Below are 13,050 nucleotides of genomic sequence, written 5' to 3'. Positions count from 1 at the left end.
CTTGGAATCAAATCCACTGAACAAGAACCTTCCTTCATGTAAACTGCCTTTTCTCCAAAAAGTAAAATAAAAACACAAGCAAACAAAACAAAACTCAAAAGAAAAAGAATCAGACCAAGCTTTGACCCCTTGTCCATCACTTGTGTCCCAGCGTCATGCTAGGGAGACTGGGTCTGCTGTTACTCACACTGGTTCATTACTATGAGGCCTCCAGCATGTCGTGCTCCCAACACAGCTCCCTCAACACAGCAAACACCACATAACACATACACTCACCCAAACAAAAGGCAGCATCAACTTAAGGATCTCTGCTAACCTAGCATACTTGAACCCTTTTTTCTGACATATTTACAAAATATCTGCACTCTGTACTGCTATGGAAGCATTACAAATGTTGCATTAGATTCCTCTTCTTGAGGTAGTTCAAAGTCTTGAGATAGCAAATTTACGTATTTTTCTGTACTACCATGGATGTGTAGTAATCATAAAAGACCAAAAACCAAATTCCTTCTCCCCTCATTCTAGGAGTACTTTAATTTTCCCCCTCGGATCATAGCAAACTAACAACTGGGGGGAAAAAACTATATATAAACTACATAAAATTTTATAAACAAGCAAAAAGCCAAGAAAAAAAAAATCTGTGGAAAACTAATAGTCTAAACTTTGCTACAGACAAAACAAACAAAATGAAACCTCACTTTGTCTACCAAGCACTTTATAAAGTACTAAGTAATTAACAGCTCATAAAAATTGGGGAAATTTTTAGGTGGAGGTAAAATTAACACCAACTCATTCTCTAGCAAATAGCTGTTCTAAAATGCCACGTCCACACAGAGAGGTCTGGAGGAACTGTCTGCAGGAGGCTACCTTGTAGGCCAGACCTCTCTCAGGTCTGCTTCATAGGCGCAGGGATGTTGGCAGATGCCTGTTCCAGGTAGGCCAAGGAGCCCTGAGGGACCTCAGCTGGCTTTTTGTGCTGCACATTGATGTCCTCCAGCACCTGCTGCCAATGCCTCAGCTTTGTCAAGTGCTTCTGCACCAGCGCATCTTTCCGCTGCAACTCATTTCTTAGTTCTGAGACGTCCTCTTTTATAACTTGCTCAGGTTTCTGAACAGACAACTGCAATCTTTTTTGTAGAAAAAAGCATTCTGTCTGTCTTGCAATATCCAGAAACTTCTGGATACACTGATCAACACCAGTTCGAATTTCTTCCTGATCGGTGCCATTGACATAATCTTGACTCACGAGAGAAGCAAAGCAAGCCTCGAACGACGACTCCAGCTCGTCCACCAAGGTGCTGCTAGAAGTCCTCGGCGCGCCAGGCGCTGCCTGAAGAAGCGAAGCCTGGCCCGGGAGTCCCAGCGCGGGTTGCGGGGGGCCCGGCGGCTGCCCGGAGAACATACCACCCAGCGGAGCCGCCATGTCTCTGATTTATACTAATATTATATGCTTGTATCTCCCAGGATTAGAGAGTGACCAGCATGAGGGCAAAAAATTATCTAATTCACCTCTGTCACTCCCTACAGTGTCTAACACAGGAATGACTCACAGCACACATCAACAAGTGTTTGCTGAAATGAGAAAGGAAAATGAGAGATCACACAAGGCTCGAACTCAAGACCCAATCGTCCTTTAAGCCATCCTGTTGAAGTAAGTGGGAAACTTGGTGAGAGTCTCTCTTCCCCAGACACTCTACCCCTCAGAGTCTCAAAAGCATCCCCAAACACAGCCTTGTCTCTACCAAGTTGAGTTTGAGTATGAGGATGTGTGTATTTTGCTTTATTTTATTTTTAGATACTGGGGATTGACCCCAGGAGTGCTTTATCACTGAGCCACATCCTCAGCCCTTTTTAATTTTGAGAAAGGTTCTCACTAAATTGCTGAGACTGGCTTCGAACTTGTGATCCCCCTGCCTCAGCCTCTTTAGTCACTTGGATTACAGGCATGTGCCACTGTGCCAGGTGTGTGTGTATTTTAAAAGGTGGGACTTTTAAATTTCCAGCCTTCTTCTAAACCAGAACCTGAATCACCATCACAGGATGAAAGCAGCAAACTCTAGACAAACTCAAGTTTCTGGGTGGCCATGCGGGGTAGTTCTCCTACGCTAGATTTATGCATTACTGGCCTAGTTGACCTGGACATCTACTTTGTGCCAGGTATAGGGTTACACAGGAAAATAAGAGACCATCTCCTTACCTTCATGGCCTTCAGAGGACCTTGAAGAATAAATCTTGGTTGCATAACAGGAGCACAGAGATTCCGTTAAAGACATACCCAGATGCATGTCAGGTCTCCTGAATCAAAATTTCTTGAAGTGGAACTGAAACACTGAATTTTCTAAACCTCCACAGGTTAATTCTGATTCACAGGGAGGGTTGTAAGCCACTGATACTTAGATCAATGGTGTCCTAAAGAATTTTTTCAATAACAGAAATGTTACATAACTGTGTTATTCCATCTGTAGCTATTAGTCATGTGTGGCTACTGAACACTTGAAATAGGGCTAGTGAACTAAAAAAAATTGTATTTATTCTACTTAATTTTAGTTAGCCTGAGTTAAAATGGCCACACATGGCTAGTGGCTACTGTACTGAACTACAAAATTCTAGATGACCCAAATTATTTCAATTTGATTTTGGACTTCTCAGAATACTGTCAAGTAGCTGCAGAAGCCTCTATTCCCTTTGGCTCAAGAAAAAACAGTGAGCTTTCTTCCCCTAGGATATTCCCATTTGCACTAAAGAAACTACTCAAGAATAAACTGGGAGGTAAGAGAAAATCTGGTGACATTAAGTCTGGTAAACTAGCTAAGCTGCCAGACTATCTTCCAACCCTGCAGACTAGAAAAGGGGGGCATTCCCAAGTGTCCTTTCCTATTTGAGGTTAACATTGGTGAGGAACAACAACAAAAAAAGTGATATGACTTTGAGTATCTGTTATAGACTAATTGTGTCCCACAAAAATTCAGATATTAAGCCCTAATGACTTTGTATTTGAAGACAGAGCCCCATAGAGATACTTAGGGTTAAATGAGACAATAGGCTGGGGCCCTTATCCAATACAACTAGTGTCCTTTTGAGAAGGGAGAGGGACACCAAGGAGATACACCTGAAGAAAAGTCATGTGAAGACTAGGTGAAGACAGCCTCCTCTGCAATCGAAGGAGAAAGGCCTCAGCAGGAGGATCGCAAGTTCAAGGCCAGCCTGGGCAACTTAGCAAGACCCTGCCTCAAAATAAAAAAAAGCTAGGGATGTAGTTCAGTGGTTGAGCACCACTGTTCAACCCCCCCCCACCCCAGTAATAAAATAAAACAAAACATAAACACGAGAGGCCTCAGTAGAAATCCAACCTGCCAACACCTTGATTTGAGACTTCTGGTCTCCGTAATTGACAAGTCTGTTGTTTAAGCCATGCTCTATGCGGTATTCCTGTTATGGCAGCCCTAGCAGACTATTCTAATACAGTGCCCTTGGGAAATGGCAGACCCAGGACCCTAATCATCATCTCCCTGACAAGTTATTATACCCCAGGAATTGAGGGCACAGCCCCACTTGAAGCCAGATCAGACAGTGACTGTTTCACACCCGACCTTCAAGACATCATCCTGGTATCTACCATCCAAGTACCTCTGCGCACTACCTAGCTCTGCCTCCACCATCTCATGGTTCTACCCCGAGTCTGGGCTTTAACCCAGAATCTGCTGTGCCCCTAGGATGTCCTCCCTACACACTAATGCTCTCTCTCTCCATTTCTTGCCCCACTGTACCTACTGTGCCTCCTGCTTCTTTGCTATGGTTTGGATCTTGAGTGTCCCCAAAGACCCATCTATTGAAAACGTGGTCACTAACCTATAGCATTACTGGGAGGTGGCAGAAACTTTAATAAGAGGTGGAGCCTAGTGAGAGGAAGCTAGGTTGCTGGAGGTGTGTCCTTAAAGAAAATATTGCTGCCCTACACCCTTCCTCTCCTGGCTTCCCAGCTACCGGAAGGCTCTTCTGCCCCACACTCTTGCCATGATGTACCATTGCCACTATAGGTCCAAAGCAACAGGGCCAAGTGACCACAGACTGAAATTGAGCCTTTTTTGTGCTGGGATGTAGGTAGAGTGGTAGAGTGTTTGCCTGGCATGTGTAAGGCCCTGGGTTCAATCCCCCGCATCATGAATAAACAAAAAGACCCCTTTCTTAAGGTGACTAACACATCCTTCATCTTCATCTGTGGGTGTCCACCTATAGCTGGGTGTTTTCAGTGGGGGTGTTCTGTGCATCTGACTTCCCCCACTGGACTGCAAATTCTTAGATTATTCTAGCACTCAAAACCCTTCATAAACTGGCCCCAACTTACTTCTTCAGTTTTTTTCTCCCAAGTAGGCCAAGCCAACACTAATCTACTTACCACCCTTTGAACATAATGATGCTGTTAACTAAGCTCTCAAATTTCCCATCTCTAAGGTCACCTGAAATTCCACCTCCTCCAGAGAGCTTTCTCTGATTTTCTCAGCTAAATATATAATACAAAACAGCTTCTTTCTCTGCAATGATTGCACAATGCCTAATTCAGTGACTCACAACACAGAGCACCCACAACTTAGTACCATAGCACCAAGGCAGAAAGAGGAAGGGGGACTAAGGCATATGACAGTGCAATGCTGTAAGGCAATTATGATGCTATCTGGGGTCTACACATACTCTAAAGGTTTAAGGGCACAGTCCCCAACAAAACTATCTTCACTTCAGATGCAATTCCCAAGTTTGGGGGTCCCCAGGCCACCAACACTTCTAACCAACTGGCTAAAAATACAAGGGTTCCCACAACCCTTCAGGTTCAATAATTGGCTAGAGACACACAGAACTCAGGACAACACAGTATAATTGTTTAAGTACATTCTTTATTATTATAAAGAATACAAATCAGAGGCTGGGGGTACGGCTCAGTGGTAAAGCACGTGCTTAGCATGCATAAGGCCCTGGGTTCCCTCCCCAACGGTGCAGAAAAGAATGCAAATCAGGACCATCCAAACATAAAGAAACATAAGCAAGATCTGGATGTATTCCAAACACACATCCATGTCCTTTGCCTATAGAACCAGGACATATCACCTTCCCAACACATCCATGTTTTTACCAACCAGGAAGATGACACAAACCTTGGTGTTCAACATTTTTATTAGGGTTTCTTTACAAAGGCCTAATTGATTGAAATAAAGGGCCATGTGGTTGCACTCAGTCTGTGTTACCGTCTCCTCCCTGGAGATCAGGCTGATACATCACCCAGAAGAAAGTCCCAATCCTCCAAGTGTTAGTTGGTCTTTCTGGCATGGTCAGCCTACATCCTGAGTCAAATCTTAGCATAAAACTCAGCTGTGGTCCAAGATCAAATTTCAACACAAAGTGTGGTCTATGGTCAAATCTCAACATTGTTAATTTCAGGTGTGGTTTGGAGGACCCACCATAACAAAGACACACCTATCACTGGGGAAATTCCCAGGATTTAGAAATCTCCCTCTCAGGATCTGAGGACAGAGGCAGGTCAAATTCCTTTCTATGCTAAGAGGGGAGGATAATTTATTCTAAAGATCTTAATTTTGAAATAACTGGAGATGACCTGTGTCCCAAGAAATCAGGAGTAAACCATGTGTTCCTCAATAAGATGATCTCAAGGCATGTTTTGCTTCCAACTTGGTTCACTTTCCCAGTTCTTAAAAAAGGGGCACCCAACCAGCCATTCAGCAGACAAAAAGAAATGAGATGCCAAGCCACCCCATCCCTGTTTCCCATGTGCCCCAAGTATCAGAAAAACTACTAGACAAACTACTATGAGAAAGCCACTACCCCCACCCTGCAGCTTTGCTGAAGCATTTAGAAATCTGTTACATCCCTCCCCCAGCTACCCAAGAAAACCTTTTGCAAACAATGAAGAGGTATGTACAGAAAAAAAAATCTCAACAACAGATCTCCCACCCCTGACATACAGAGGGGAAAAAAGTACCACCACAAGAGTTTAGGAACTTTTAATGCTTAAATTGAAGAATGGCAGGTTGGGTTTTCATAAAGTCATGATCCATTTCTGGTAGGCAAGACTTCCCGACCCCAGCCAGGCTTTCAAAGTGGAAAGGGGTTTCCTCTGTAGTGCAATGACTGCCCAACCCAGACAGAAAGCAAGAAAGCTATGTAGTGAGCACCCGAGTGCCAGGCCATCACAAGGCACTTTCAAGTGTTTTCTCAGTTAATCCTCAAACAACCCCGTGAGGGAGGTATCTCCATTTACAGATGAGGATCCTGAGACTTAGAGAGGTTAATCCATTTTTCCATCAGAGTTCACAAGTCTCACAAAAAGAATACTAGGAATATAAAAATAACATAAAAAGAATAAAGTTTATGAGTCTCAAAGCTAGGATAAAAATCCAGGTTTTCTGACTTTTCTACACTGCCACACTGAATTCTCCCTCTGATTTAGCCTCAGTCTCCCATAAAATGTTCATTTATGTGTTTGTGTGGGTGTGAGTGTGTGTGAGTATTACTAGGGACTGAACCCAGTGGCACTCTATTACTGAGCTGCATCCCTACCTCTTTCTATTTTTTGAGACAGAGTCTTGCTAAGTTGTCAAGGCTGGCCTTGAACTTGTGATCCTCCTGCCTTGGCCTCCCAAGTTGCTGAGATTATAGGTGTGTACCACTGGGCCCCGCTAGAATTCACTCTGAACATCATGTTCCATATTTTGTCCTGATCCCTATGAGAAAGGAATCAGCTGGCAGAAGCTATTCTATGATGGATAAGGATCCTGGCAAGATTTTTCCTCTAGCTGGGAAAGAGGTGGTGGAGGTAAAGAGATGTCAACTCATGCTGTATGCATGTATACATATCACACTGCATCCCATTAATATGTACAAGTAATACATGTCAACAAAAAGTAAAAAATTAAAGACTTTTTTAAAAGTCTTTTCTCTGAAATAGGAAATTTGACCTTTTGAAGTTCCTGTCTAGGATACTCAGCTGCATAGGGACTCCCAAGGAAATAATGAGGTAGAGCAGTATGCAAGAAGCCCACCTTCTGCTGATTCTGTGGAGCCAACACTGTAAGACAAAAGGGGCAATGCTCAAAGGACAGTCAAGGACACAGGAAGCAGGAGGGTGAACAGGAGTTGAGTAACTACTCACCCTGGTAATTAGAGACTGCCTCTGCAGGCTGGGGGACAGTTCAACAGATCAAAGAACATGTTTCCTGGCAACAGAAAGCCCAGGAAGGCCCTGTTGCACCAGTCCGGGCGGTGTGTAGTCATCTGCCTGTGCAAGAATGACTTGGGGGCCTTGACTGTCCTAGGCCAGGCCCTGGGGACACTCATTTTGTTAGCAGAGGCAGCAATCCCAACTCATTGAGCCTTTCCTTGGCTACCACCTCCCAGCCCTTGTTGGCCTGTGGGCTCCGGGGAGAAGGATGCAGGAGCCCCTCCACCTGGACCTCTGGCATCAGACCTGCCAGGGCCCGTCGTGCCCGCTGCTCTGCCAGTCGCCCCACTCCTACTACCAGCCGCACCCCCAGCAGCTGCACCTGCCGGCAGAGGGCTGCGTCGCAAATCCCAAGAAGCTGTTCTCTCTGCTTTGCAGGCAGCTCAGCAGGGGTGAGGTTGCGCCCACTGGGAGCCAGGAAGAGCAGAGGACACAGATTGTGGACAAAGCAGTGACGGAAGAAGACTTCAGGCTGTCCACAGAGGTTCCGGAAAAAGCCCCAGAATCGGGCACCGCTCACCTCTGTCTGTGGGCACTCCAGTCCCAGCACTGGTCGCTTGGGATGCTCCTGGGGAGGAGATGACACAGACCCCCCAATGCCCAACCAGTCTCGAACCATGCTTACTTCCCCAAAGGGCACCTGTAGGGAAGGAGAGAGACATGAGGGCTTCAACTAGAGATCTGATGCCTGGGCTCTGGACCAAACGAACCCTTTCCACCTTTCAGGAGGATCCAGTCTGGGTACTCCCCACACACAACTTAATCCAAAGGTCTGAGACAAGGACTCCTGGCTCTGCGCTTTGATCCTATCCTTCTTTCTCCATTTTTTTCATTGTGGACTGTGATCCAGAAAACCTATTTGTTTGCCTCTTCCCCAACAAGGGACATCTGAGCCTATTGAGGGCTTGATGGTTACTACAGGGACAGACAGGTGACCTGAGAAAGAAAGGCCGCCAAGGTTAAAGGAGGCAAAGGACAGGGATGACCACCGCTCTCTGGGTGCTCTCTCCAGCCCCAAGCCTCAGGCTGTCATTTCCATCGATCATCATTGATCACCTTTCACCACCCAGTTGGGGTCAATAAAAGCGATTGAGCCTCCTGCCCTGAGGCCTCTTCCCCTCCCCCACCTGCCAAGCACCCCCTCTGAAAGGCAGTCACTCATCCTGAGCCCTGAAAGGAAAGCAGATGGGCCCTGGAGCCTAGCTATTCTGAATCTCTCCTCAGCTGAGAAACAGAACCAGGCTGCCCAAATGCCTGCTTCTCTTACATACCCACCCTGCCAATCAGTCCTCCCTGAGGACCCAGCAGTCCCCCTCCTGACCCCAACCACTCTAGGGACAGGGGAGATCCGGGAAGGGAAGGTAAAGATGGGGGATGGCGGAAGGAAGAGCTCTCAGATGCAATTAGTGGACAACTCACAGGGGAAACGGAACTACCATTAATGTGTTTGGTTAACTACGGGCAGAGAGGCCAAGAGAGTGTCTGAGACTACAGGAGCCAGTGTGTGTATGGGGAGGATCCAATCACGTCCACAGCCCTGTACATGCTCCTCCTCCATAGCACACCCAGCCAAGCATCCACCTTGGTGCCTCCCACTCCACCCACCAGGGGAAACCATGCCCTTTACCCCAGTCTGAGCCATGCCAAAAGGTCCCGGGTTCATGCCGAGGAAGAGCACTTCCTTGGGGCCCTGGCAGTAACGAGTCACGTAGGTGCGATGTGGCTCCCATGCGTAATCCACTGGATTGTAGATGATGCCCACAGGCTCTGAAAACTGCAGTTGCCTTAGCTCAGCATTAAGCCGAAGCTCCTCCTGCAGGAAGCCCTCAGCCAAGCTTTGAGGACATAGCTGGGGCTCCATCAGGGCACCTACAGGTTCGTGGAGGGGCCCCAGTGGGAAAGCCTGGGGTACAGCCATGCTGCTGTCACCTGGAATAGAGGAGGACAGAGGTCTCATCAGCCCTCAGCCCAGAGTGGAAGAAATCTATGCTGGGTAGGGCCCCTACTACCATTTTCCTGGGCTCAGAAGAGACCTAGGAAATCATGTTAGTAATCCATCAATTGTCCAGTAGGCCCAAGCTCACCTCAGTTCTTGATAATGAAGGATCTTCTCCTCCCCACTTTTAATTTCCTTCCTCTTTATTCATCACCCAGAGAAAATGAGCCAAAACCACCAACCATCCCCCACTCCAAACCTCCTTCCATTAGGCATGAGTCTGAGTCACTAGTTCCTAGGCCATGCTGAGCATACAGTAGGTTTCAATACACATTTACTGGTGGCATCCTCTCTGCACAATGTCATCCTTAAAACAAGTCCAGTCAGGATGGCTGTGTCCTGGAAACCACTGTGCTGATGAATGAGATGCAGGTGCACAGCCACAGCCCAGAGATCTGCGAAGGCTAATTACAATAGCTTCCAGGTGGTGAGTAATTGCTCTAAGCCAGGTACACTTCATTGATCTTCATAACAACCCCATGAGGTGGGTATTATTGCTCCCATGTTACAAGCGAGGAGACTGAGGCTTAGCAAGATCAAGCAATTGCCCAGGGTCACACAGTTAGAAAGTAATGAAGCTGGGATTTGAACCCACACTATGCTCTCAACCACCCACTCCCATCTTGCCTTAGATGGTTTTATCAGCCACCCCACTAATTCTACAAGCCCTTAGCCCAAGCCCAATTTCTTTCACACATTCAAGATTCCTCAGTGGTGAGTAGGATGATTACCAGACTCAGAACAGCCTTGCAAGCAATGCAACCGTGGTCAGGGCCTCAAGTCTCTTCATCCAAATACTAAGAATAATAATACCCACTTCATAGTGCTGTTATAAGGATGAAATGAGATGTTATATATAGGTGAGCAGAGGAATGGGAGAAAGAGGGAAGAAAAGGGAGTTAATTGCAAAGCCATTCTTTCCCAGCATTCCTATCCAAACCCACTGTTCCAAACTGACCATTCCACTTACAATTTCAAAATGGCTTCCCTACCAAAACTACCAAAATCGTGCACATGCCATTACTAAAATCCCAACCAAATAGATTCCTTAAGTTAACCAGACATCATTCAACAGCCATCCAGTCAACTTGGATTATGACTTTCCCACCCCTCCACTCATCCAAATGATACCCAGCCTCCAAAATGAAGCTCAAACCACCCTTTGATAGATTCCCAACCCCACACACAAGAAGGGAGGCTGTAAGGCCTTAGTATCTGCATTTTAAACAAGGTGATTCTGATGGTTAGTGAAGGCATGTCACCATGCTTAGTGGAGTCTTCACAAATTCACACCTTGCCTCCCCAATTAGACTTCGGTAGGTAATAAGCCAGGCCCTGTTCAATTTCCCTCCATAATTCAAGGTCCTGGTCCTTATAAAGTACTCAACAAACACCTGTTCAGTGCTGGCCATCCTTACTTTACCAATCTTGTTTAAAAATACCTTCTATCAGTTGTACTCCATGTATGTATAACACGTCAAAATACATTCTACTGTCATGTACAACTAAAAAGAATAAAAAATACCTTCTACCAAAGAACCATTATTTTATGAGTGTATGTACACACACACACACACACACACACATATGCTAGGGATCAAACCCAGGCCTTAAGCATGTTAGCAAGCACTCAAGTACTGAACGACATCTGTAGCCTTTTTAAAAAATGTATATGGTCGGGTGCAGTGACGCATGTCTGTAATCCCAGTGGCTCAGGAGGCTGAGGCAGGAGGATCATAAGCTCAAAGCCAGCCTCAGCAATGGCAAGGCACTAAGCAACTCAATGAGACCCTGTCTCTAAAAAAAATACAAAATAGGGCTGGGGATGTGGCTCAGTGATCAAGTGCCCCTGAGATCAATCCCCAGTACAAAAAAAAAAAAAGGTATATGTATGTGTGTGTATGTGTGTATGTGTGTTTTACTTTCGTTTTTGTGGTGTTTAGGAACTGAACCCAGGGCCTTGCACATGCTAGGCAAGCCCATCGCCGGGGGACCTGTGCTAACCAACTCTTCTATGCTTCTTTATCATCAGTTCATTCAAAGCTCAGCTGCTTACTTGGCACTCTGCTTGCTTCTCACAGTTTTCCAGGCTCTGGGTGTGTTTCCATCACATGTGGGCCTCCCACAGGGCAGGGACTACTCCTTTTCAATCTCCAGACAAGTACAACCTCTTCCCCAGATGAGGTTGTTGTTTCAAGATTGACACAATAGGTTGACAGATCAAGTTATTGTGTTCTGATCCTAGCCTAGGAAAAGTGGAAAAAGAAGAAAAAAATTCAGAGGCCCAACTTAAGAAGTTTTCAAGACTGATCACAGAAGTCTTTAACTGATCAGTCCATGTGGCTCATATGAAAGGTGAAAAGGTGTGATAAGTGCAAATGATTCAGGTTACCATGCTTTGCAACATTAAGGGATAACTGCTCTAATTCTAGGATGTCTCTGAAGTCTAAGCTGGATCTAGAGACCTTTGCATTTAGAGATCTGAGCTGAAGACAGCAAGAATGGGGGTATGCAAAAGTGACAAGCCCTTATTTTCAGTGTTCCAGAGTTTCAATGCCTGATCTGATAGGAAGACAGGGTAGAAGTCAACTGTCTTGACTTCTAGTCCTGGTTTCATTTTTAAGAATGTGCTCTTGAGCAAGGCATTTAACTCTCCTCTATGAAAATCACATATGCCATCAATCTATTACCAGCTGTTAATTTTTTCCCTATATTTGAATCTTTTATGTGACAGGCACTATGGCTCTCTTGGTGGGGAAGAAATTCAAATGAAATTCAGGCTTTCAGTAAGATATAAACTACTGTGAGAGGACAGAGAAACAACTAACAGTAAGCCAGTATAACTTGAGCTTTAACATCCTGAACAGAACATTACAGGAGCCCAAAGGAAGGATTTGATAATTCTACCTAAAGTCTCCAAGAACCAAAGGCGTAAGAAATGTAGATGCTTTATAAAATAGGCCTGCGGGATCAAGGCTTTCTCGTGGGCGCAGGCGGAGGTTTTGTCTGGTGGTGTTGTTGGCCTCCTCAGAACCAGAAAGAGAGGTGAAATAGCCTTTTTTTAGTCCATGTCAAATTACATTAAGTGCAAAGGCAGCGGAGTGTGACTCTGAGATGAGTGTGGCCACCAACGCTAGACTTCAGATTGGAATCAAGTCGAGGAAGTTTATTAGAAGTCCAAGACACTAGCCACCACCCTGCCCCTTGCAAGCACTGCAGGAATCCATAGGGAAAATAAGCAAACCCTTAAACCAAAAAATTAGAGCATGGACTCAAAAAGGCTATTTCACCCCTCTTTCTGGTTCCGAGGAGGCCGACGACAGCAGCACCAGACAAAACCTCTGCCTGCGCCCGCGGGCTCCGCCCGACGGGAAAGCCTTGATCCCGCAGGCCTCCCAGGCGGTTCCCCCGGCTCGGCTGCCCCTGCGCCGGAGCAGGCTTCAGACGGAGCGAAGGCCCCGAAGAACAGACACTCGGACCACCCGCTCGGCTCCGCCCCGAGGGCCCTGAGAGCCCCCAGCCTGCCCCTGCGCCCCAGATTCCCGGCCTCCCGCTCCCTCACCTGGACCAGCTCCCCATCCGTTTCCGGTTCCTGTCCCCCCACGCCCGGCGAAAAGGACAGTGGGAGTCGTAGTCTAAACTATATAGGGGAGGCGATTGGCGTAGCCTGAGCCACTTCCGCCGGAAATACACAAATCCCCGGAAGGCGCGCTAAAATAATTCTAAGCGCCGCTGGGAATTGTAGTTTATTCCTATCATCAGGGCTGAATCAAGAAGTCTTGAAAAGTGAGGGGCCGGGCTCTGTAAGGTCCTAACTCTAAAATTC

At 46.3% G+C, this 13,050-nt stretch overlaps 1 protein-coding gene and 1 pseudogene across 6 annotated transcripts; both read right to left on the bottom strand.

Moving 5' to 3' along the window:
* Positions 1-504: 504 nt before the first annotated feature.
* LOC114107286 (mediator of RNA polymerase II transcription subunit 28 pseudogene) lies at positions 505-1,423 on the bottom strand (annotated as a pseudogene).
* A 4,572-nt stretch (positions 1,424-5,995) lies between these two features.
* Positions 5,996-12,828, bottom strand: Smug1 (single-strand-selective monofunctional uracil-DNA glycosylase 1). Of its 6 annotated transcripts, XR_003584752.2 has the most exons (5): positions 12,787-12,828; positions 8,856-11,470; positions 7,160-7,868; positions 7,050-7,075; positions 6,280-6,341 (listed from the first exon to the last, which is right to left on the bottom strand). XR_003584752.2 is itself a non-coding variant. In XM_027949857.3 (4 exons), the coding sequence occupies exons 3-4, from the start codon at positions 9,144-9,146 to the stop codon at positions 7,341-7,343; spliced, it is 819 nt and encodes a 272-aa protein (XP_027805658.2). In that variant the 5' UTR covers positions 9,147-9,157; positions 11,281-11,470; positions 12,787-12,828; the 3' UTR covers positions 6,982-7,340. The 6 variants fall into 6 exon arrangements, 3 of the variants coding, with proteins under 3 accessions (XP_027805658.2, XP_071465900.1, XP_071465901.1); XR_004618747.2 differs by having other exon boundaries at positions 5,996-6,341; positions 7,050-7,868; XM_027949857.3 differs by lacking the exon at positions 6,280-6,341 and having other exon boundaries at positions 6,982-7,868; positions 8,856-9,157; positions 11,281-11,470.
* Between the last annotated feature and the right edge of the window lie 222 nt (positions 12,829-13,050).

This window comes from Marmota flaviventris, chromosome 3, assembly GCF_047511675.1.
Source record: "Marmota flaviventris isolate mMarFla1 chromosome 3, mMarFla1.hap1, whole genome shotgun sequence".
Taxonomy (NCBI): domain Eukaryota; kingdom Metazoa; phylum Chordata; class Mammalia; order Rodentia; family Sciuridae; genus Marmota; species Marmota flaviventris.
Note: the sequence above shows the minus strand (reverse complement) of the source record. Positions and strands in the feature narration are given on the sequence as shown.